The sequence below is a fragment of the Littorina saxatilis genome, linkage group LG11 (genome assembly GCF_037325665.1).
Source record: "Littorina saxatilis isolate snail1 linkage group LG11, US_GU_Lsax_2.0, whole genome shotgun sequence".
Classification (NCBI taxonomy): Eukaryota; Metazoa; Mollusca; class Gastropoda; order Littorinimorpha; family Littorinidae; genus Littorina; species Littorina saxatilis.
In genome coordinates this window covers 38406179-38432597 of record NC_090255.1, presented here as the reverse complement: position 1 = coordinate 38432597, position 26419 = coordinate 38406179, and the positions used below count along the sequence as shown (strand labels likewise).

The 26419-nt window shown below is 43.2% G+C and overlaps 2 protein-coding genes across 2 annotated transcripts in view; both read left to right on the top strand.

Annotated features, from left to right (window-relative positions):
• Positions 1 to 4998, top strand: part of LOC138979557 (uncharacterized) — a 35669-nt gene extending 30671 nt beyond the window's left edge. Inside the window, exons 10-12 of the mRNA XM_070352271.1 lie at positions 2394 to 2576; positions 3032 to 3349; positions 3693 to 4998. Of these exons, the coding sequence (XP_070208372.1) occupies positions 2394 to 2576; positions 3032 to 3349; positions 3693 to 4142 (951 nt within the window). The 3' untranslated portion in view covers positions 4143 to 4998. The remainder of the gene's footprint in view (positions 1 to 2393; positions 2577 to 3031; positions 3350 to 3692) is intronic.
• Positions 4999 to 7254: 2256 nt separating this feature from the next.
• On the top strand, positions 7255 to 23753 carry LOC138980423 (uncharacterized). The gene is made up of 5 exons (XM_070353292.1): positions 7255 to 7789; positions 13303 to 13584; positions 16758 to 17048; positions 22415 to 22625; positions 23647 to 23753. Exons 1-4 carry the CDS (start codon positions 7463 to 7465, stop codon positions 22601 to 22603), a joined length of 1089 nt encoding a protein of 362 aa, XP_070209393.1. The 5' UTR covers positions 7255 to 7462; the 3' UTR covers positions 22604 to 22625; positions 23647 to 23753.
• Positions 23754 to 26419: the final 2666 nt, after the last annotated feature.

Here is a 26419-nt window from a genome sequence, read left to right as displayed (position 1 = left end):
ACCACTCGGCCACCCAGTCGTTACCACTCGGCCACCCAGTCGTTACCACTCGGCCACCCAGTCCATGAGAAGGAATGTATATATATTTAATAGCTATGAGCTGCAACAGCACTGGAGAGTACAGATATATACCTTTCTCAGAGCGGCTGCTCTAAAGAATCCCGGGTGGGAGGAATTGGGGACAGGGGGTGGGGTAGTCATCTTGCGTGAGGTCGCCTTTTCTGGGGTGTAAGATTCGGCCAAACAGTTACAGACACGAGAGAGTATACTGTTATCAGGGCGGAGCACTTGCCTATCTTGGTCAGGGTCTCATACATTCCCGTCGAACCTATTCGTAAAGAGTCATTGTGAGGCATGATGGATTTATTGTATGTTATCTTGTGGTACTAGTTTCCAAACCCTTACACCCAACTGAAGTACCCTATCCGAATCAGTAGCGCGCTGGAGGATTTGCTTTTTACATTTAGTCAAGTTTTGACTAAATGTTTTAACATGGAGGGGGAATCGAGACGAGGGTCGTGGTGTATGTGTGTGTGTGTGTGTGTGTGTCTGTGTCTGTCTGTGTCTGTCTGTGCGTGTGTGTGTGTAGAGCGATTCAGACCAAACTACTGGACCGATCTTTATGAAATTTGACATGAGAGTTCCTGGGAATGATATCCCCGGATGTTTTTTTCATTTTTTCGATAAATACTTTTGATGACGTCATATCCGGCTTTTAGTAAAAGTTGAGGCGGCACTGTCACACCCTCATTTTTCAATCAAATTGATTGAAATTTTGGCAAAGCAATCTTCAACAAAGGCCAGACTTCGGTATTGCATTTCAGCTTGGTGGCTTAAAAACTAATGAATAAGTTTGGTCATTAAAAATCGGAAACTTGTAATTAATATTATTGTTTATTAAACGATCCAAAAATAATTTCATCTTATTCTTCGTCATTTTCTGATTCCAAAAACATATACATATGTTATGTTTGGATTACAAACAAGCTCTGAAAATTAAAAATAGGAAAATTATGATTAAAATTATTTTTCCCAAATCGATTTAAAAACAATTTCATCTTATTCCTTGTCGGTCCCTGATTCCAAAAACATATAGATATGATATGTTTGGATTAAAAACAAACTCAGTAAGCTAAAAAGAATAGACATACAGAAAAGCGTGTTATATCCTGCTCAGCGCGACCACTACCGCACTATTCTGCATGGCTTGTCGATTTCACTGCCTTTGCCACGAGCGGTGGACTGACGAAACTACGAGTATGTGGTCTTGGTGAAAAAAGCAGTGCGTTCAGTTTCATTCTGTGAGTTCGACAGCTTGACTAAATGTTGTTATTTCGCCTTACGCGACTTGTTTCTTCTTCCTAGTCAGTAACGCTGACACGCGAACTTTCATAGTTTAAAGTTCCGATGACACAAAATGCCTTCTGATGTACTGTTACATAAACAGAACCCCTGGACTTTCCAATTTTTTGTTGTTTGTTGTTTGTATTTTTCCTAAAGGCTACGCGCAGTCTTTTTCTTTTTTACCGAAAATTCAATGCCAACGCTACCGGCACGGTTGGCCTAGTGGTAAGGCGTCCGCCCCGTGATCGGGAGGTCGTGGGTTCGAACCCCGGCCGGGTCATACCTAAGACTTTAAAATTGGCAATCTAGTGGCTGCTCCGCCTGGCGTCTGGCATTATGGGGTTAGTGCTAGGACTGGTTGGTCCGGTGTCAGAATAATGTGACTGGGTGAGACATGAAGCCTGTGCTGCGACTTCTGTCTTGTGTGTGGCGCACGTTATATGTCAAAGCAGCACCGCCCTGATATGGCCCTTCGTGGTCGGCTGGGCGTTAAGCAAACAAACAAACAAACAAAATTCCAACGCTTTGTGCAGCAAGCTTCGTGAAGTAGACTTCGCGAGGTCGACAACGCCCAATTCATTAATATCAGGTTCGACTTCCGTATTAACAGCCCCCAACAAGAAATTCCTCTGATAGGAAAAACACCCCCGTTGGTCAAAGGGAAATAACCATTCTCACTGCCACCAACTGAGAAGGTTATTTCCCTTTGACCAACGGGGGTGTCCGTCTATAAGTCGTTGTATAATTTTAATCCACCAATAACTCCCTAACCGTGTGTTTGACTGGTCCCAATTTTTGTAAGGATCGTCTCAGGAATGTATAGAACCTGTTCACCAAGTTTGGTGACGATCGGTCCGTTCATTCTTGAGATCTACTTGCGAACACAAACACCGCCACAAACACACAAACACATCGAGTGAAACCTATACACACCCCTATACCGGGGGTGTAATAACAACGCAACAGAAATTAGAGAGTTTCCAACGATGTATCAAGAATAACCCCACGTGTCCATATCAGAACAGTAATATAATCATTCTACTCCCCAGGGTGGGAAGTCAGTGCTGGTGCCGTACCCCGGGTGGGAGGACCAGACAGTGGGTCAGTGTGGCGCCCTGCAGTACGTGCAAAGTATGGAGGTGGACCCCAACACAGGCTTCATCTGGATCATCGACAACGGTCGTACCGACATCCTGGAGGCTGCTTCGTCCAACCTATGTCCCCCTAAGCTGGTGTGTGTGTGTGTGTGGGTGGGGGGGGGGGGTTGTGGTGGTGGTGGTAGTGGTGGTGGTGTGGATGTGCGTGCTTGTGTGTTTGTTTGTGTGTGTGTTTGTGTGTATGTGCGTGTGCGTGTGTCTGTGCGCCTGTGTGTGTGTGTGTGTGTGTGTGTGTGTGTGTGAGAGAGGAAAGAAAGTCCTGTCCAACATAAAATCCTGGATAGATCAGCGTTGACCTTTACAATGCGTAAAAGTGGTGTTCTCCAACGAATTGTTTGTCAACTGGTACCAGAAGAACACAACTGTTAGTGCAGGCAGTATGAACGATCAACGGCAATGTTTGATCTCGTTTTGATCATTACTGAAAACAAAGAACTTGTCGATCATATAGTGTTATTTCACAGCGAGAGAAATGGATGTTGAAATCCGTATTGTCATCTGACACCGGGTTGTCATGTTACTTTTCGCAGGTCATTTACGACATCAACCGGAAGAAGGAAGTACGTCGCTACACCTTCCCTGATGACGTGGCCAACCACACCTCCTGCTTCCTCAATGACATCGTCCTGGATTACGTCAACGGTGACGTCAAGTTCGCCTACATCACGGACACTCGTGACGCAAAGTTGTATGTTTACGATTACGCCAAGAACACGTCATACTTCTTCCAAGACGTCACCATGAAACCGACCAAGCCAAACGGAACGATACCGATAGACGGGATTGCAATGTCGGCAGATTTCCGATACGTGTACTACTGTCCTATTGATGGGCTGGGCCTTTTCCAGGTGACTTGTTTGTTTAGGTTTCTCCTTAGTTTAGTGAACGGCTTATTTTACGGTGCGTTATTTTTACAACTCAATAGCAAATTGTAAATCTATGTTATGCTATGAGTTCACGGCAGTGTGGGCTCGAAAAAATAGCTGATATTTCTTTCAAAGTGTGAGTGCGCTTTAGACGTCGTTATTGACTTTGTTACAGACAATCCACTTAGTGTGCACAACATTTGTGAAAGTCTTATTGGTAAACATTATTAGGAGCTTAACCAGAGCTGTAGTTCACAACGTGTCTTTAAATCAATATATGAACTTTGCAGTTTCTAACAAAATTCACTTCATCGTTGGTTGACAGATACCCACTTCCGTCCTGCGCGACAGAGATGCGCAGTTCAGCCAGCACGTGCGAAATGTGGGCACACGCTTGTCACGGTCCGATGGTCTGGCGTACGGTCAATACAGCCTCTTTTACGGTCTAGTGGACACAAGCGGCGTTCAGAGATGGTTGGTCTCCGAGCGGGACGCCAAAAAGGACGGTTACGGCATAGTCACGCTGACGTCACAAATGGCACTGGCTCGCGAAGACGTCAGGATGAGATGGGTGGACACCTTTGCCTGGGATGAGAGCGGACACCTGTGGTTTACGGCCAACGACCTGGCCAGATACATGAATAGATCCATGGACTTTACTGGTGCAAGCGGCCCCAACATGTATGTCTGGAAAGTGTTGGTCAATGAAACGTCTTATCTATGCAATGCTGATGAAAAAACAGCTTTCAAGGCGCCAGGGATTATCGGCAAATAGAAGTTGGACAAAGAATGAGAATACAACCTCCCGGGCGTCTGCGATTATCTGTAATGTAGTGCTGACGGCTGCAATCTTGGTTGCTGTCCAGTTGGGTTTCTTTATCTGATAAAATCGTTATTTGCTTTCGCAGAGGAAGGAGACCCCAATGTATAGTATATTGTTCGCCTGTCTCGCTTTTAGTTCGCCAGTGTGTGCTTTACATTCCAAGGACGTGACAGTTGCAACTGTCATAAAGCTCTGTATATATACTTAAATATATATATAAATCAATTGAACATTTTCGATATGTTGCTCTTGCTGTAAATGCTGAAATATAGATGATTTCAAACCAATGTACCTTAACGATAACCTCTTTCCAGTGTAAACGTTCATGTGAACCACCACAGATATGTGAAATTGTTTTTCGAGCACGTGTATAAGCTTTGCTTGTTGTGTTTCATTTATTATTTTGATTGTATGCGACTTTGTTATCTGTAAAAAAAAAAATCTGAATATAATTGTTTAAACCAAATTGTTTAGTAAAAAGCACAACTCACTCTCAAAGTGACAATTTATTACGCTGTGAGCTTTACAATCTACGGGGTTAAATCCGAATATTCATCCCTATCCCTTTTCCATAATTAAAAAAAAAAGGTTATCTAATTGGCTTACACCTTTGTGTTCGTGTGTATTTCTGTAAACACCATACTTTCTGAGTTCCAAGAAGTCTAACCCTAAAGGCCCTGTGAATTCAGAAGCTTAAGCTTTCCAAAGAGAGAAAGGTAGTATTAAACTGTTTGTGCGTGTGACCATAAGCGTTCTATGTTCTAGCTCTTGACGTCAACAATGCATTTTTGCTATAATAAAATCAGAAATTGCACTTTCATCATGCGGTGCCTAATATGTCTGGGGATTTCGATTGGAAGGAGCAGTTTTCGTTTTATAATCCACTACAAATCGACAACCTGTCTGCTTCCTATGTGTGTGTGTGTGTGTGTGTGTGTGTGTGTGTGTGTGTGTGTGTGTGTGTGTGTGTGTGTGTGTGTGTGTGCATAGCGATTCAGAGTAAACTACTGGACCGATCTTTATGAACTTTTACATGAGAGTGCCTGGGAATGATATCCCGAGACTTATTTTTCTCAGTTTTTCGATAAATGTCTCTGATGACATCATATCCAGCTTTTTGTAAAAGTTGAGGCGGCACTGCCACATCCTCATTTTTCAATGAAATTAATTGACATTTTGGCCAAGCAATCTTCAACAAAGGCCGGACTTTGGTATTGCATTTCAGCATGGAGGCTTAACAATTAATTAATGATTTTGGTCATTACAAATATGAACATTGTAATTAAAATAATTTTTTTACAAAAAGATCCAAAAATAATTGTATCTTATTGTTAATTATTTTCGGATTCCAAAAACATATAAATATGTTATATTCGATTTAAAAACAAGCTCTGAAAATTGAAAATATGAAAATGATGATTTCAATTAAATTTCCGAAATTGATTTAAAAACATTTTCATCTTATTCCTGGTCGGTTCCTGATTCCAAAAACACATAGATATGATATGCTTGGATTAAAAACAAGCTCAGAAAGTTAAAAAGAATAGAGATACAGAAAAGCGTGATATCCTGCTCAGTGCAACCACTACTGCGCCATTCTGGATTGTCAATGTCACTGCCTTTGCCACGAGTGGTGGACTGACGATGCTACGAGTATACGGTCTTGCTGAAACAATGCAGTGCGTTCAGTTTCATTCTGTGAGTTGGGCAGCTTGACTAAATGTTGTATGCAAACACTTCACGCTCAAAAACAAAATGAACTAATCTTATGTCACAAAAACTGCCAAATATCTTTATAAGATGTAAAAATCAAATTGATTGGTAACTCATTTGTGAAAAAATAAAATGTGGGCATAAATGGGTTAGGGATAAATGAGAGAAAATCCCATGTCCATGAACAGTTAAAAGCTTAACAACACTATCTTACAGATGACATTAGTATTAATCCACAAAAGTTGAAAAAGTGGTTTGCCCCCAGAAAGGACTTTACGATAACAGAGATAAAATCCCCTGTACATAAACAGTCAAAATACGTTCTCACAGATGACACTAGTATTAATCCACAAAAAGTGAAAGATGTGATTTAGGGATAACACCGATAAAATCCCCTGTATAGAAGTGGATGCGCTTTAAGAAGACAACAGCTGCCGAGAAGGTCTGTCGTTAGTAGTTTCCGACCATGAAGGTCTGCGCTTGATCCAAGTGTGTTTGAGCCTCTGAGTCCCTTGAGATGCAGTGCAGGTCACAGCATTGCTGAAGCAACGATTTGTCTTTGTGTCACAGATTACGGTATTACCAGTCAGAAGCGTTGCACAACTGTCTTGCAGATGTCTACACAGGCCTTCAGTGTTGCCAGTTCACACCTTCCGCCAAAATGTTACTTTCATTTCCCGTCATCACGTTCTGGGGCTGACGGCTGTGTGCGGTTTGCAAAAATGGACCAACATACCATCTTTTACAATGTTCTTACGTAATGGTAGTTTATCATATTATTCTGTGTACAAAAAACAAGTTATTTTCCCCCAAAACTATTTAAATGAAGATACTGTAATAATATACTGCGCTTTGGACTAAAACCTCAAAATCACTCTTTCATTCGAGTTTGTTGTTCTCTTTTGACACCTGGGGCTTACGCTGTAAACTCCAAATGACTGTGCTATAGCTCGAGTTTAAGCTGTAAACTGAGAGTGACCTCTTCATTCAAAATCTGGGATTTAAGCTGTAACTTGAGAGTGGCCTCTTCGTGTAATACCCGGGATTTAGGCTGTAAACTGAGAGTGACCTTTTCATGTAATACCCGGGATTTAAGCTGTAAACTGAGAGTGACCTCTTCATGTAATACCCGGGGTTTAGGCTGTAAACTGAGAGTGACCTCTTCATGTAATACCCGGGGTTTAAGTTGTACACTGCATGAGACATCTTCTCACGACACCGACGTTTAAGCTGTAATTAACTAAGAGTGAACTTTTCACGCAATGCATGGGGTTTAAGCGTATACACGGAAGATGACCTCTTCGACCGAGTGTCAAGTTTTCTGCTGGCTACAAAGCAAAGCCAACAGTCGTCATTGGCGTCTTTCTCACGTCGTCTCCAGAGGTGAAAGATTAGTAAAGGTCTCGCCGCCGAAGTGACTTCATCCGTTTTCCTCTGACAAGGTGGTCCACTTTTCTTCGCGCACTGACTCCAACAATAGTTGAACGCCAACACCATCACCAACAACTAAACAACAAAGGCCCGCCGTTGTAACCACTGCAAGCACGTTCACGGTAAAGATGACGACAACGACAGCAACACTCCGCATGCTGCTGCTGATATGCATCAGCCTCGGCCAGATTCGACTGGTCACCATGCAAAGCGTGAAGGTGCCTGTAGATGGCGTGTACCTCATCACCATGGTTGCTGACCCCGACGGCAGAACGGACATGTTCCTGCAGTTCAACGGACACGATGCTGGCTTCGTGGCCTACGGTCTAGGTGATGCTGTTGCAGGTCTGGTTGTGGCAGTATACCTCAAGACTGGAACCAGAGTAAGCGCCAGGTACACTGGAAATACCCAAGGCGCAACCTCATTGGGCGTGGCCTTTGCGTCCTACAACAAGGTCAGTCAATATTTTTTTTATTATTATTTTATTTATTTATATAATATATATATTTTTTTGATTTTTTTTTCACCCTTCTTTTTCTGTCTTTTTTTTTTACAGACTGGGAGCATCCTCCTTCGTATGTCTTTTTCTTTATCTATTGCATTCTTACAGTTTTAAATCAACAACCTGGGCCCGTATTCTTGAAAAAGCTGCAACTCATATACCGGCCAGTAAAACCACTTCCGCTCGATAAGTCCGCTAAGTGTTATTCATGATTCTCCGGTAAAGACTTACCCGGGTGTCTCCGAGCTGTACAGTTAGAGGACCCATCCCCCTCCTCTAAAACCGTCAATTTTGAATAAATCTTGTTAAAATATTGTTTGTAGATTTATGTACCTCATGGACACACATTGGTGTCATTTAAGCACCAATGCATTGTGGACAAATACGAGATACCGCTCGCGAAAGATTTCAACCGACGCTCGATCATACCGGCTTGTGGTGAAAGCGTGCTAGCGTCTTCTTTAATGCATTACAGTGTCAGTATATTTTTAACTGATTCCGTGGTCGAACGGTTCTCACGTTCGCCTGATGCGTGATCGAGTCGAGTTCAAATCTCCATCTCCCCGTAATTTTTTTTTTACTCTTTGGCATTTGTTCATTTTTGTTTATTTTCTTCATGTGCAAAAGAGTACGTTATAATAGCAAAATTGATTTAAAAAAAATAATTTTAGGCTGGAAGTTTTTTTTTTAAATCTTTGGTTAACATGATATTAGTTTATTGATAAAGTTTGTTAACTTAAACATGTAAACATTTGATTAAACAAATTAAATAAATAACCATGAAGAAGGATGCTTCCCGCTTAAAAAAAACAAAGGTGAGAGAGAAAAAAACCTAAAATGCGGTAGCAGCCACCTGCATGCAACTGAGATTAAAAACAAAAAAATAATAAATAAAAACACGGGGAGACTCTTTATTATTTCTTTCTTATTTTTTTGTTTTTAATCTCAGTTGGTCTCCCCGTGTTTTTATTTCATTCAGTTTGTTTGGGTAGTTGCTATTGACTTTGAAACTGACACGCTGGCTAAAAAGCTGCAACATTGTGTCCGTCAAAGTCAAACTGTCGTTTTGAAAGGGGGGGGGGGTGCAAAGTTCTTTTTTTTTTTTTATCTTATCAGCGAAGGCGCGAAGCGCCGAGCATGCTAGGGGGGTCCGGGGGCATGCCCCCCCGGAATTTTTTTTTAAAAAGGAAGCAAAATTGTGCAATCTGGTGCAATCTGAGCGTGTAAAGTGCTATTTTCAGGTGATACATTTTTCTTTTTCTTTTTTTTTTTTTTGTCCCGCTGGGGGGGGGGGGGGTGCAATTGCACCCATTGCACCCCCCCCCCCCCCACAGATCCGCCCCTGCCGGTGTTAATGTGTATGTTGAAGAGACGTAGAACAGAGCTGGCAATCTTGATTTGCATTTCGTTTCGGTAAATTAGAGTAAAGCAGTTCTCACTCTGTTATCATTATCCGGTCTAGAGTTTGTAGTTCATGTTGACGATCGATTCGTATTGTGTGTCAATTATGTTGTCATTATCCGGTCTAGAGTTTGTAGTTCATGTTGACGATCGATTCGTATTGTGTGTCAATTATGTTGTCATTATCCGGTCTGGAGTTTGTAGTTCATGTTGACGATCGATTCGTATTGTGTGTCAATTCTCGTTAATCTTTAAGTTTCAACTGCAAGTGCTGAACTCCACCTGTGTATCTTACAACTGCTGCAATCAATTGACTGCCTGTCCAGTTAGTGAAGCAGGTTGCCTGTCTCTTTGAAATGGGCCGTCCCCTTGTGTCCGAGTGTCAGGCATGGGGAGCCTGCAGAAGGCGTTAAAGGCATAGAAAGCTGATGAATATACACGCTAATTGCTTTACCCAGAGCTGGAGACAGACTAAATTAAGTTCCCTGCAAAATATTGTGGTCTAGGAGCCCTTAAATGTTGAGATATTTGAATTTTTATTTTGATCTAGATGGTCCTATTTATAGATTTGGCAACACATGTAACGTTGATGCAAGGGAGCTAACACCGCGGCTTTGTTGACATCCTCACTTTTTCAGAGGCTAGAACAAGCTGTAATGCATGTATTATGGTCCGCGCATGGTGACATATCGTCATTATATGGTCTTATGGTGCGTTTGACATCGATTGTGGGCAAACTACACTTTGTAAACACGGGAGTGCGTTAGTATGCCTTTAAGCTATGTGCCTCCTGCCTGACTCGGGTGTCTTGGATAGTCTGAGAAGTTTCGAGTATGTGTGATTTCCTTTTTATGAGGGAGAATCAGTAAAGCTGCCAACCGGGGGCCCGGGTAGCTTGGGTGGTAGAGCACATGATTTGTGATCGTAAGGTCGCAGGTTCGAATTCGGGCCGGGACGGACACGGGTCAACTTTATGTGCAGACCCAGAGACGGTATCTATCTCCCACCCCCGTGTTACCACAGTGGCACGTAAAAAACCTCGGTCTTTATGCCATAAGTGCAGATGGCTGATACCACCTAAACACGCATACACTTGTGTAACTCATTTAAAGTCGGGTTAAAACCCGGGAACATGCCCCTGATGGTCCTGCCGTGAGGGCGTAAAACTTGAATTTCTCTCTCAGCTGCCAACCGGACTGGTACGTTTTGGTTTAAACAATGTTTTATTAAATCAAACATGGTACAACAATACAACGATAAACTGGTACGTTTTCGCCTCCTTCCACCCCGCACTCCCCCCCCCCCCCCTTCCTCTTGCCTGTAACCAATATATATGCGTTAACTGTTCGGAATGTTGTGGTCAGTCAGATTTTGATTGAATGGATCCGTTTGTATGGCCATGTTGGGTTTGATGCGTGCATGCCTGGTTTTCTCCTGTAGATGGGTGTCGGCACAGAAGGTCTGCCCGCTGTCCTCAGCCAACATGCTCCGTCTTCATGGCAGCTCAAATTTTTTTATCGAGGTTCTCTCCTCTAGATCCGCCGTGTTTCGCCTAGGGGCTTTCGCTGCCTAGTTGATAGGGTCACCTCGTAGAGGATGTGGTCATAGACCACGCACGGTCGGTCTTGGGATAGGGAAACGTTATGCTAGTCCGGAGGGATTACGCCACAATGGCCACCTCGCGAAGACCCAGGGTCCTAGACTAGGGAGGTCCAAGGGGGAGCACCGGGAGGGCTACCCCTCTACCCGCACCTCCAACACAATCCCTTCCCCTGGTAGCTTCATCCCCAAGGAGGAAACAGAGCTACCTGCAACACCCCGATTGAATGGATGAAGGCTGTCTGCTTTTCAAGATAAAGTTTCATTGAGTCTATACATGCTAGAGGGTAAAGGAGAACGTTGCGAGACACGGGCGAGTGAGGACGTGGTTTTGTAGTGTGCTCCACTGATGAACAAGATGCAGTTCACTTTGTATTGAGTCGTATGGCCACCCGGCTTCAGTCGGGTCGGCGGAGAGGGGAGAGAAGAGAGACACAGGAATAAAGAATGCCATGTCGGTAACTTTCTGCTGCTATTGTCTGGTGTTGGTAGATACAGAGCAAGACGTGTAAAAACTATGTGGGAGCATATATAGGTCTTGACGAATACTTAGCGGCTGTACGCATATGTGCAGAGCCTACAAACAGTGTAACCTCAAACATGCTGGGAGCATAGGTCTTGACGAATACTTAGCGGCTGTACGCATATGTGCAGAGCCTACAAACAGTGCAACCTCAAACATGCTGGTCTTGACGCGTGGGCATTGTTTAGCGTAATGGGCAGAATATACCTGGGCAGTTTCAGCGGCACAGACTCCCCCCGCGGGTTAGGGGGAAGAATTTACCCGATGCTCCCCAGCATGTCGTAAGAGGCGACTAACGGATTCTGTCTCTCATTTTACCCTTGTTAAGTGTTTCTTGTATAGAATATGTGACCCTCCACCACGAAATGAGTCGCATGTCACCTTGCGCGGTTCTGCGCTAGGCTTAATGTAAGTCCGGGGAGTGTCTGGTAACAGTGTGAGGGTCACCTTAGTCACAGGCTTATAACTCAAACTGTTTTCGCTATTTTCTGAAACGGTTTTCACCACTGGATAGAGCATAAACAACTCTTTAGGAAAATGTAAAAATATGAAAACCATGCAAAGGTGACATGTGACTCATTCCGTGGTGGAGGGTCACATATAGTCAATGTTTGTAAAGATTTTAGTCAAGCAGTATGTACGAAATGTTAAGTCCTTTGTACTAGAAACTTGCATTCTTCCAGTATGGTAATATATTGTACTACGTTGCAAGCCCCTGGAGCAATTTTTTTATTAGTGCTTTTGTGAACAAGAAACAATTAACAAGTGGCTCTAGCCCATCCCCCCCCCCCTTTCCCCGTCGCGATATAACCTTCGTGGTTGAAAACGACGTTAAACACCAAATAAAGAAAGAAAGCAAGCGGCACAGACGACGCACGGCCTATTATGTATGCCGCGATAGGGATTATGACGAGTACTTGGCCTGTTTTCCTTTCATGCAACGTGTAGCGGGCTGGGATAAATAGAGAATACTACATGGCTTGCTGTGTCGTACCAGATTTACACGAGTTGTTTTTTTAAATATTGAACTGCGAGCGAAAGCGAGCTGTTCACTATTTGAAAAAGCAACGAGTGTAAATCTGGTACGACACAGCAAGCCATGTAGTATTCTGTTTATCCTACATACTGTACTTACGTGTATTTTACTGAAAATGTCTTGCAGACGAGGCAGCTAAATTGAAGACGTTTGTTTTGGAACCTCGATCTCTTCTAAAGCCTCGTGCAATCTATTACGTCAAAGCAAAGAAACGTCCCTCTGAAAGTGTGGCGTGACGTTTTAGTTCTAAAGATTCATCGAGGGTAATTAGCGAGCGCAATTTTTGTTTCTATAATGACGTTTGTCTCGGTGACTTTGGCATTATAAGCAGTGGAAAAACAGGTCCCTGCCAGACTTGGTTGACATGACCTCATTTACATGATATACACACGTGTGATTTGAACGATTATTATCTCACGGGTGTCTCTCTCACATGTAGGATAATCTGCAGTGCGTCGTCAGTCCTGCTGAAGTTACACACAATGTATGTGAGTGGAGCTCCTGACGCTACGACTGATATTGTAAGTCTGTGCGTATGATTGACAGCGTGTCGAAGAAACAAAACTTCTTACAAATCTTTCTGAAGACCCTCAAACGCCGTTGTTAAAACGAAGCACTGAACCCGAACAATGTATGCTTTGTATTCTAAGTTACAGCGCCTGCACACGAGGAACAAAAAGCGCGATAGTTTTGTGTTTTAGGTCGATTCCTTCCGTTGCCCGTTGGCCTTGCATTGATTTTCAAGGGACATAACTACTTACTGGACTGTTCACGAAGCGAGTTCATTTAGGACACTGAGCTTGCATTTTAGGATTTTAAAAGTTCAAAAAATAGAGTAAAATATTCTTTGTTAAACTTGATCATTTAACGACTTAAAGTGTCCGCTTCCCCCACGTGTTGTTACAGACCTACGTAACGCTACGTTGCAGCGGGCAATCCTCTGGTTATCCCAACGTCGTAAAGTTCGACCACCGTTTCCTGTCCAATTCTGAGGGCTGGTTGCACAATAATGACAATGCAAATTACATGAAAACCACCATGAGTGGGATTTACTGGGTGGCTGCAAGACCCGACTGTGGCAACCGTATCGTCGGTCTGAACGTTGGACCCGGACTCTTCAACGTCTTCTGTCACACTGACAAAGCCCTCTCCGCATCTGGTGCATTCTACTTGCCAGCTGGAAGATATGTAAGTTTGAACGGGTGTGCTGGTTGGAAAGAAGGGTTAGGACGGGGAGGGGGGGGGGGGGGGGGTTGGGCATGTGGGTTTCGGGAGCAGCTTTGAGTGTCGCTTATTTATTTCGTTATTTATTCACTTACATAGTTTTTAGTGACTAAATATTTTCAGATAGGAATCCTTTTCTCCCGATCCCTTTCCTTGTTTTGGGCTCACGAAGTGTAGCCTATGCGATGCTAACTTTTGTCTGTCTGTGCGTGCGTGCGTATGTATGTATGTCTGTGGTAGAAACTTTAACATTTGAAGACGTCATATTACATTGACGTCACATTATGACGTAAGAGGGTTAGACGTCACGCGATGGAATTACTGAAAGTCTCGGTGATTGTTATTTTGAGCGGGCCGAGACTATTTGGCAGTCGTGTCCATGTAAGTAGGCTACATGCAGACAGACAGATCTAGATCTAGTGTCTCGCTTTCTTGCACAGTTTCACCTATGCTCTTTCTGTGTGTGTGTGTGTGTGTGTGTGTGTGTGTGTGTGTGTGTATGTGTGTGTGTGTGTGTGTGTGTGTGTGTGTGTGTGTGTGTGTGACGGAGTGATTGAGTTTGTGTTACTGTTTGTCGATTTCTTACGTGAGCCTTGATGGCTTCGCCTCTTGTTCATTCATTCATCCACGTAAAGGAAACAATTCAGCTCTCCGCCTCAGATCTAGTATTTGATATATATACAGGGTGGTCCACTAAAAGTGCCCTATTTTCTTGTTGATCTCATTTTTGACTGCGAAGAGAGATTTAGAAAATGTCTCCGCAAAACAATAGTAAATGATGTCTTGCAAATTTGTTTAAAATTGGTTTGTCCTTAGTAGTTGGTAATCTGCTCTACCCAAGGTCCTCTTCGTACAAGAACTGCTGCAACACGAACGTTGAAATTGTCCATGACTCGTCCAATCATGTCAGCTGTCAGCTTTTATGCGCCTGATTTGCCTTCTAATGTCGTCCAACAGAGCTGTCAGGGTCTAGGAATTGTTGCCGTATATTCTGTTCTGGGTACTCCCACAGAAAGTAGTCGTATGGGTTGCGATCAGGGGAATAAGGTGGCCAAGGGAAGTCAGTGCGTCGTGAAATGAGCCTATCGCCAGGAAAGAGGAGGCTGGATATGATAATGTGTTGCTGTAAGTTTATTGTTACGTTATTTTGTTAGAATGTGTTATATTTGGTGTTTAAATAGTATGGTTTTATTCATAGCTGAAATGTATTGCGCGGAGAGCATATTTTACTTAGGTTCGCGCTATATAAGCTGTCATTATTAGTATTATTATTATGAGTTATTTCTAATATGCTGACTGTTAGCAAATGATAACAGATATGTCGAGAAAAAAGATATCAAGCATGAGCCTTTTAGGCGAATGCTGATATCGTTTGTGAAACATGTCTGTTATCATTTTGCTAACAGTCAGCATATTAGAAATAACGGTTTTATTACCGTTTATAATTCGACCAAAAGAAATTTCGAAGCGACCCCGCAAATAAGACAGAACAGCCGCAATGGGAACTTGAGCGCTCCTACCTGATTATGCCTGTCAGTCAAAGAATTCTCGTGACCTAGGTCAGCCAATCAGAGTAACACAACTGACATGATGAATAGTCACAGGTCAAATGCGTTTGACACACAACAATCTCACAAGATAAACCATGTCGAACATGCGTTTCGCTTGCTTCGCTTTTTCTTGTTGAACATAGAGCGACAGATTTAGAACCGACTTCAGACGGATGGGAAATGACGTACGTAACGATACATTTAACCTAAAGCGAGTGACGCAATTTCACTTGATTTTTCCGAATTGTGATAATTTAGATTTCAAGTGAGCGGGTCGGCATTGCACACTCAGAGGATGGGCGGTGCCTTGCTGTTCCGTAAAGCACCCACCGACAAAACTAGCTTTTCGGTATTTTTTAGATAAAGACAGTATTGTCTGACAGCATTTAAAGTGTCATTCTTTAGAATAAATCACGCTGATATTGTTGATTTAAATATTTACTTTGTCTTGTTAATTTTTAGCTTGATAAACAAAAAGGGTCCCTGCCTGAACGTTATAACATTTAGAGGGTCATCTAGAATCCGCCCTGATTGGTCAAAAAGCCATTTGGGGCACTGAATTGGTATTAATCATACTAGAAGAACTCTACTATCATTACTATCAGTCAACACGGGGTGATAGCTTACATATTCCCTTTGACCTTTCCTTGGGGATATCCCGTACTAAAAATAGAATACGGGATTGTTGGAAAGCTGTTCAATGGCACCCACGCACCATATTCAATTTTCAATACACGACTCAAAACCTTTGGAATAAATCAACAAGTCGCGTTAGGTGAAATTACTACATTTAGTCAAGCTGTCCAACTCACAGAATGAAACTAAACGCACTGCATTTGTTCACCAAGACCATATAGCATCGTCAGTCCCCGGCTCGAGGAAAAGGCAGTGAAACTGACAAACAAGTACAGCGCGGTACTGGTTGTGCTGAGCAATATCAGCACTCTTTTCTGTATCTCTATTCTTGTTAACTACCTCAGCTTGTTTTTAATCCAAACATTACATATCTATATATGTTTTTTGAAATCAGGAACCGACAAGGAATAAGATAAAATTGTTTCTAAATGGAGAGTCTGCGTGAAGTGGAATCTTGAATCAAATCCCTCGCCGACCGTGGGGATCGCACCTATGCCGATAGCAACAACTAGTTTCTATGGCAGAGGTTTTTACATGGGATGACGTCATCCCTCCACTTGGTCACATACCCAAAAATGAACAACCTCGTTGATGTCTGTGCACAGTGAGACTTGTTCTGGTTTTTGTTGCTTTTTAATAAATGAATATCGCAATAGCCACCTGATGTGGGCATGTGACTTAAGGGGAGGGGGAGTGAGGGTAGGAGCGGAGGGGGGGGGGGGGGTAGCGGGGGAGGGGCGGTTGAATTGTGCGGGGGGGGGGGGGGGGTGGTTCTACCTCATGTTACCACTTGACCAGATCTGAGTTAGTGAGCCGAACTGTGTTTACGAAAATGACTGTGCTTGTAAGCGCGCAGCTTAAAATTGAACAATTGAGCATACGTAGGCCAACAGCATTCATTCATTTTCTAAGCTTACTCACCCATTCCTGTGATAATCATGCACTTCACAGCTCAAAGTAACCTTCAAGTACGGGCGTTACCTGCAAGGCGGCACCTCCTTCTCCTTCGTATACCTAGAAGGCAACCAGCAAAAGTACATCAACCATACCCATCACATAGCCTTTACCGCCTGGACGGACCGTGTTGGCGGACACTCCAGGAAGGAAAAGCTCAGCTTCAACAGAGCAAAGGTCACCGACTACGGTTCTCTCTACAACTCTGCAGGGCGTACATGGACCATCCCCACGACTGGTAGCTACATCGTGTCTATGCGAGGAGACCCTGATGGCAACACCCTGAAGGTGAAAGTTGAAAGATTAGTTTTGTTCCAAATACCATTGTCCCGACTACGAGCAACTGTGTGTGTGTGTGTGTGTGTGTGTGTGTGTGTGTGTACGTGCGTGCGTGCGTATGTGTGTGTGTGTCTCCAGCTCGTGTGTACTTTGTGCGTGTCAATAGATTGTGGTTAACACTCGGTTTGATATGTGTGTGTGTGTGTGTGTGTGTGTGTGTGTGTATGTGTAGGTGTGTGTGTGTGATTTGATTGTACATAATCTTGCCCATGATGCAAGCAGCAGTGCAACAACACTTTTAATGCATGCTTGTATATTTGTTTAATGCATTGATGTCTATTTTTTTCCATACTTTGATGCGACATTCACTGCACGGTGTGCTGATTTGTATACATGTAAAAGTTACAGCTCCGTCCATCCATGGTATCGCCTGATATTTTGTCGAGACTGGGTCAATGAATATGATGACGTCACTCGATGCTCTGCCGAGAGTGACGTCATTATATTTGTTCACCCCGTCGAGACAAAATATCACGCGATACCATGGATGGACGGAGCTGTAAAGTATATTATGGCATGACCAAAGTAAAGAGAATTTGTCATGAGATGTGGAAACAAATCATTGGAAATTCACCATGGGCAATCAACCCAAGCCTAGAAGTTGTAGAACTATATTTTGTTTCAGTCTTGGCAGGGCCAGTTTTGTCCAGTTACGGAAAAGACATCATGAATTCATTCACCCTGCCGAGACGAAAAAAAACAATTTCATGGATGAAAACGTATTCGCTTATATCCCGTGACGCATCAAAGCTAAATTTTGTTTTGAAATGTCAAGACAGGAAAAACGCACACTTTGTTTTTCGTCTGCTACAAATCTAGTCTTGTTGGTTGACGGAGAGACTAAAGCTTCACTCGTACCTTCATCAACAGGAATAAATGCTCAATCTGCTGTCAGTTCGCAACTGAACCTTGGTTTTTTTCTTTAACTTTTTGGTTAACATTGAAACGGCAATCCAAAAGAGTGTTTCAGCTGTTTCAAGACACAGGCTTAGCTCTTTCTTTTGAGTTGCTTTTGATAAAATGACACCGGAAGCGAACAAATTGTTGCGTATACTGTCGTCACAAAAAGACGTCATGACAAAGTTACACGCAAAGCGAAAGAGACTTTGACGTCATTTACTTTTGTTCGGAATTTTCCGTCTGTTCCTAGCTTGTCAGTGAGGACCTGACGTGAGTAAGCTTAAACCCATAACGTCTTTGTTCTCTATTCACATTGCAGCTGTGAAATAATCAGTCTTGTTTCTCGGTCGTGTAGGTACAGAGTTTGCTTCTGCAATCATTGTGTTCGTGTTGATGACGGCTTCATAAGACAAATCAGCGAATCTATCGTGAGGAAGACGTTTATGTACAAATCACCGAACCCAACCCATTTTTGTGTACATTTTTCTGAAGAATAAACTGCATGTGGTTAATTTCATCCGTTTAATCTTGTCGAAACGAGCCATAAGGCTTTAGAATAAAAGATTTCACGCATTGCTTGGCCATCTGATCAGAGATGAGGTCGCAGTTTGTAGGTTGAATCTATGAATCGGCCAGAGATAGATCTGCATTTATGGTACGACCTTCCAGATTATCAACAGCGGGTTCATGGTCGGAATCAAGAGGCTCGGAATTTGCGTGGCTCCCAATCATTTCATAAAAGATTTTCATTTTCTTGTTTCTGCGGCTGCGCAAGTTATTTTGCCTAGGTCATGGCCGAACTTTAGGCCTACGGAGAAATATCGCTGGATATTTTCGTGTCAGTTTAGAGGAACGATAAATTGTTTTTAAACTGAAGGTGAGGCGATGGTATTTAGGACTGGACAATTGATGGAGAGGAAGGGGGAAGGAATGGAGATAGCGGATGTGGGCGGGACCTAGAAGTAAGGAGGGAGGGTGCTGTAGTGGAGGTTTTGGCGCCAAACGTTCTGGCAAGTGAGTGCCAGAGGATACACGCTCTTGCATTAGCGGCAAAGCAGCAGCAGCATTGAAGTTCGCGCGTCAGCGAGTGAACATTATGTGTGGTCATGTGCGAAATAGAACAATGGTGTAAGGAGTCAAACCTTCCTTCAGCGGTGATCAGCGTCCTCGTCAAAGAGGGGTTCGATTCGTTGGCGGCCCTCAAATGTGTCGAGCCGGATGATTTAGAATCTCTGAGTGCCGACATAAAAAGGGGGCATCTTGCCCTGCTTTGGGCAGGGATTAAAACCCTGCAAGAATGTGATAGGGTGGAGCGGAAGGGGGACAATAGGCCAGGAAGCATAAATGAGACGCCAAGACAGAGGTTGCGATAACGTGACTTTTACTTAACGTATACCAGAAAGCAAACACGAGAAAGTAGACACCAGAAAGCCGTGTCTGATTGTTTGTTTGTTTATTTGTTGCTTAACGTCCAGCCGACTACGCAGAGCCATATCAGGACGAGGAAGGGGGGGATGAAGGGGGCCACTTGTCAAGCGATTCCTGTTTACAAATGCACTAACCCATTACTTGTGTCCCAGCAGGCTTTAGTAAAACTAAATTAATACCTACTGGAAGATTACCAGTTTCCAGTATGTTAAAATAGGCTTAACCTATCTACTGCTGGACTTACATCAGAACACTAACAGATTAAACTATACATGAATCGCGAGACAAGCGGCAAGAGAAGAGATTTTTGGAAAAAATACAGGTGAATGAGCAAGAAGGCAGAAAAAAATTCATGAAGAAAAAGAGAGCATGACAGGAAAGAGGAACCAAAAATCTACCTAACAGCAAACTAGAAAGCTCCTGCGGTTCCAAAAACAGGGGGGGCCTTTAATTTCATAACCGCAGTGCCCCACTGCGGGAGCCCGTGTCTGATGACACATGAAAAGAAAAGAAAACATAATATAAGTACATGGCATAACAAGTAAAACCGCATTCATTCCAATGCATCCTAACCATAGATTCCACAATAAACCTACTATATCAAGTGAACAGAGGGGAAGGGGGGGGAGGAAAAGCGATTGGGAGACAGGACCTATTATCCTTTACAACACAATAGATCTCCGAGGACACGTCACGTCTGCACGCATTGAAGCGTGACGAGGGCCGATAATTTCAAGGTCCATGATACTACTACTACAAGTTACTAAGGGGAAGTTACTCTAGCTATGACGTCACAAGGCACGCTACGTGGTGGACAAAGACACTCAGCTGTCGCGGGAAACAAAATGGCTGACACACATACATACATACATACACGCCATAGCATCAATCATACGCTCAGAACACATCATAGAACTAATTAAACATAGCAAATACAATAATACCAAAGAAACAATATCTACTTGCAGTTCCTTCCTCACTATACAGCCGCACACAACTCGTCGGAACTCGAATTACGATCCCGGTCGAAAGTCACTTCGCTGATATAAAACCAGCTCTAAAACGTTTCTCACACACACAAAGTCTCTCTAAACAATCCTCGAATCACTCCTTCGCCAAAATAAACGTTTTAATGGCTCAGCTACACTCCTTACATTAACACAGTAATCGTTCAATCAAAAGTTAAACAGCACAAATCCAAGCCGATACGCACACTGACACACGTCCTCTCACTATGAAATCACACCGGGTACTATTCTAGCCCACGCTATCATTCTGACTCACGCGCACCCGTTCAAACAATCAACCAATAAGAAACCAGCCTTCCTACACACCTACAACACACAATAATCCTAGCGGGAGACACAACTTGGGTCAGGGGAAGATAATAGACAGGGGAGGCAACTGGGTCGGGCAGGAGATAATCACACAAAAAGACTGGGTACGCCACTTGGCTACAAGAAAAAGACGGGGGAGGCCCCATGAGCAACGCCACCGCCAGAGGTGCCAGTGGTTTGGCGGAATTGCTGGGGCGACTCAACATGGACGGTTCGCCAGTGACGCCAGCAAGACCAAAAATCGAGGCCGGATTAAAGATCATCGACTTCGTTTCATCCTCGTTGGCTGTGGAGGAGGAGGTGTCTCTTGGCGGAGGGGTGACAATCAAATTACCCAATGCAAAACCGAAGTTAGATCGGGTGTCACCCTCCGCCTGGATTGTGGCAAATGCCAGAATCATGGCCACACTCCTGTCCCGTGAAAATGACTTTGATGTAGCGGCCTATCTACGCTACACAGAGATGGTGGGGGAGTTAGGCTGCCGTTTCACCTGGCAGTCTGTGCTCATCTTCGCTGGATATTTTCTCCCTAGATTAACAGAGACAAAGAAGGGAGGTCATGCTGTATACATATATCTACCCCCATCCGCACCCAGCCATTGACCGGCACGGTTAGCCTAGTGGTAAGGGAGGTCGTGGGTTCGAACCCCGGCCGGGTCATACCTACGACTTTAAAATTGACAATCTAGTGGCTGCTCCGCCTGGCGTCTGGCATTATGGGGTTAGTGCTAGGACTGGTTGGCTCGGTGTCAGAATAATGTGACTGGGTGAGACATGAAGCCTGTGCTGCGACTTCTGTCTTGTGTGTGGCGCACGTTAAATGTCAAAGCAGCACCGCCCTGATATGGCCCTTCGTGGTCGGGTGGGCGTTAAGCAAACAAACAAACCAAACCCAGCCATTGTAAAGCGCTTTGAGCTGTGAGGAAGTGCCATAAACATGTTCTATTCAGTCTTGAGTCGAGCGTTTGAAAATACCTGAGCCTGAAGGCGGGTGTAACTTACACCTCTTGGCATCAGTCTGCCTTAGAGATGAGGACGACAGTTGGCCAGATGGCCAGAATAGCGCGCTGCATTTTCCTGCATAGAACTAAGGCGCGTCTGCTGCGACGGTGCCTGAGCTAAACATTGGTGGGCACTGCTCACAGCCCGGTACACGACACTGTAAACATTCACTGTCCCTTCACCTCTCTCGCCACCATCCGCCTACCCTTGGTCTCATGCCTGTATTGTCATTATCTAAGTTATTGAGACATCTCATTTTCTATTTCCTGTTATTTTTAATTCTGAGCACATGTTTAGAGTAAACATGACATATCTATATATTTTTTTTATTAATTCAGGAGAAGATCTTTGTTTAACCTTATTCTGAAAATTCGATTATAATGACAACTTTAATGAGCAAACTAATTAACTAATGTTAAGCTTTCAAGCTGAAATGCAATCCCATAGTCCGGACTTCGTCGAAGATTGCTTTACCAAACTTTCAATCAATTTGGTTGAAAAATGGGGGTGTGACAGTACCTCCTCAACTCTCACAAAAAGGCTGATATGTGAGTGTGTGGGAGAGAGAGGCGATTTGTCCTTCGCGGGGGGTATGCATGCAGTGCCTTGGCATTGCACTTCTACTTAATCATTATTATTGTTATTAAGGTAATTTTCTACAAGAACAACAACAAGTACCTGTTCGCTTGGTACAACGAAAACCGCACCAAGAGCGGCCAGGCCGGGGTCTTCCAGTTCACCAAGGGCGACAGGCTGTACATGATCAATGAATTCGGGAGCTACGTGGGCAAGGAGACCTTCATGTCCATCGCTCTGCTGTGGATAGCGTCCGAGTGAGATCCACGCCGCGCTGTATCAGGTGCGCTTGTCAGCATCATTGTCGTCGTCGTCGTCGTCATTATCATTGTGTTCCTCTTCCTCCTCCTCCTAGTCATAATCTTTTTTGACTATCTTGTTATTATCAATAATCATCATCGTATCATCATTAATCATCATCGTCGTCATTATCATTGTGTTCATCTTCCTCCTCCTCGTCATAATCGTTGTTGACTATCTTGTCATCATCATTAATCATCATCGTCGTCAGAATCATTGTGTTCCTCTTCCTCCTCATCCTCATAATCGTTGTTGACTATCTTGTCATCATCATTAATCATCATCGTCGTCAGAATCATTGTGTTCCTCTTCCTCCTCATCCTCATAATCGTTTTTGTCTATCTTGTCATCATCAGTTATCATCATCGTCGTCAGTATCATTGTGTTCCTCTTCCTCCTCCTCGTCATAATCGTTGTTGACTATCTTGTCATCATCAGTTATCATCATCGTCGTCAGTATCATTGTGTTCCTCTTCCTCCTCCTCGTCATAATCGTTTTTGTCTATCTTTCCGTGTGTTTGCCTATTTGGGTTGTTTTTGATAATTATTATGAGTGCATTTACCACAGTTATGACAAGAACGGCTTGAAAAAAAATCCGTCAGTAGCCAACTATTCCATAGGATTATTTCTCTAAGGCCTAAAAAAAAATAGGTGTGGTTACGGTAACCCGACCTTCCCTATTTTTAGGGGCCGATCCTATAACTTTTTATTACATTTGTCAAAAAAAAAAAGAAAAAAAAACCGAGTGCAAAAAACGCAATGAAAGCGAAAGCGCCCGAGTCGCACACTTATTTCCCTGTCAAGTAGGTTTAATTTGTACACATTTGAAAAAAAAAGTAAAAAAAAAAAAAGTGATTGCCTACCTACCTACCCTATTTTTTTGGGCTATGTTACCGTAACCACGCCTATTTTTTTTTTGGCCTTAGTTCAGATATGTTGCTGTTTTCCAGTGTACCGCTTTTTATGATGTTAACCAAGATACGTATCATACTTTCTCTTTCAGGCAGTACCACCTACGTCGATGCATCATTTTAACAGACATGAAGTTCGCTGAGGGTAGTATTACACCTGTTTTAGCATTTGAAGATAATAAAACATGTCGTCATGCAATGCACCAGTGTGAAGTATTATGTGACTGCAAATTGTATGTGATATGTGTGTGTGTGTGTGTGTGTCTGTGTGTGAGTGTGTTTGTGTGTGTGTGTTTGTGTTCCTCGACGCGTGACAATATCTGCCAATAAGTTGAACAAAAACAGGGTTCAAGTGGAACAAAAGCAGGAGGGGGACGGACGACATGTTATGAACTCCGTTTTTTACTGCGAAATTTTGGCCTGGGAGAAGTCACCCCATCCTAAGTTTCTCTTCACCTACCCGTGAAGTATGCTTGAGGGCTTGACTAGACAACCCGATTGCGCCCATTACACGGCATAAAGAGAGCACCGTTCAACCCGGCCGATTCCGCGGCTGACGTCACGCGTCCAAGGGAAGTAATTTTCGAGCGGGCTGCATTGACTGGGCCAAGAATGCAAACTTTCTTCGATTAAAGACATTGTAGCATGTCTAAAGTCTTCGGACTTGTGTTATCAAGCTGTCAAAATCACCAAGTAACTTTTAAGTAAAGTTTCAGTTACATGATAACTCATTCTAAGGAACAGATTTTGAGAGCCACAACCCGACAGCTGCCCTTTAACCCTCAAAACAAGGCCCAGAATGCACCAGATTGCACAGATTTTAACCGTTTTTCAAAAATGTTCCGGGGGAGCATGCCCCCGGACCCCCCTAGTTCGCGCGCCTGCTTTGCAGGCGCGCGCTTGTGGCTTCGCCTCTTCGCTGATTTGCCCCCCCCCCCAAAAAGGAGAAACCCCCCCCTTACAACTCATTTGGTCCGGCCCTGACAAGTAAGAAACAATAATAAAAGCAAAGAAAATAGCAACACGATATGCAAACATCTAACAAAGCCGAGCAAGCAGAATAACAGGTCTAATGAAAAACAAAGAGGTACCGAGTCGGAAACAAGATCGCGATTCTTTCCTTCGCTGCACGACGCAAATCTTCTGTGACCTTTGACCAAACGTAGCTTCCACATTCGATCACCGTTCTCAGCTTAATATTTACAACAGAAAGCCGAGGGGGTGGAATACCGATATGAACCTACAGAAATGTGCATCCTCAAACCTGACATATTCATCCCAACTCATTTAATGAACTCAAAAACACAGAAAGTTGCTTTCACACGCCATCTTTGATTGCCAGTGGTTAGCAAACCGGGACCCGCACGGTACTCGTGTTTCAAAGCATGGCTCCCTGGGTTGATTGTGCACTTATTTTCTCACTACCAAAATGATGACAAAAACGATGTTTGATGGTTTGTTGACAGACCAGCTTTTTGTCGGTCCTCGGGGGGGCATATCGACTTTTGTTTCATATTTATTGACCGCGGCCTTCGGCCTTGGTCAATAAATATGAAACAAAAGACAAAAGACGATATGCTCCCCCTCGGACAGACAAAAACGCTGGTCTGTCAACAACCCATCAAACATTTTATAATGTACGCTCTTCATGCCTCATCTTCATCATCATCATTATTATCATCATCATCGTCATCATCATCATCATCGTCATCTTTATTATCACGTGCTGAAGTTTTCCGACCTCCTTTTGTTGGTTAACTTTTAAAATTTTTAAGTTTTAATTTTTTAATTATATAATTGTGTGTCTATGCGTCCCAAGGACAGATTGTAAGAAAAGGCGTAGCCTTAAATCTTAATCCTTGTTAAATAAAGTTCAATTCAATTCAATTCAATTCTCTCTCTCTCTCTCTCTCTCTCTCTCTCTCTCTCTCTTTCTTTTGACCCATTTACTTCGTTAAGTCCTCGATGAGGTCGTGTAAACACGCTTCGTGTTAATTCACTATTTGCCTTGGAAGCCAACACGAGCCCCTCTCTCTCTCTCTCTCTCTCTCTCTCTCTCTCTCTCTCTCTCTCTCTCTCTCTCTCTCTCTCTCTCTCTCTCTCTCTCTCTCTCTCTCTCTCTCTCTCTCTCTCTCTCTCTCTGACCCTCTCCCTTTAATATTTACTGAGGTTAGGTGGATATCTTTTACCAAACTGACAGCAGGGTGGATGTATTTCTTTCAAAAAAGTAGGCCACTTCATCGAAGGCATGATAAAGCATTTAGTGAAATGACTTGCGGTGCGATTACCACAGACTGTGCAGTCTGTGGGTAACTTCTTGCAATTAGCAACGTCGCCAATTCTGAACAAAACGTGCTTTGGAACTTCTCTGTTGTTTCAGGTAAGTGGTCTTCACAACACGAAAAGCCTTCATGCCGTTATTTGTTTTTATCAATGGTTTTTTTTTCCGTTTTTTTTCATTTTTAAGGTGAAGAAATAATAAGCTGTTACGTACGACAGTCACAATTTTTAATAGACGTTTTTCCGGAAATAACTCTGCCAGGATTCTAGGCGGTCTGGAGAAATAGGTTTTCCTGTCAATGTGTGTTTGTGTGTGTGAAGTAGACGTGATGAGTGAAAATGATTAAAACGTATTCTTATTCATTTTAATTATTTTGTAAATTATTAATTGGTTTTGCTACCTGACATCTTTTGACGCGCTAATGGTTCACCTTTTCATAGTACTGTTATCTACTGTGTGTCTCGATCGTTCACTGTAAAGGTCGATGGGTCGAAGTTGTTATTGCTTTTATTGATGGTGAAACATCAACTAGCTTTAATTGTTTTGTGATTCTTTATTCTCAAACGTAATGAGGTTATGTGTCT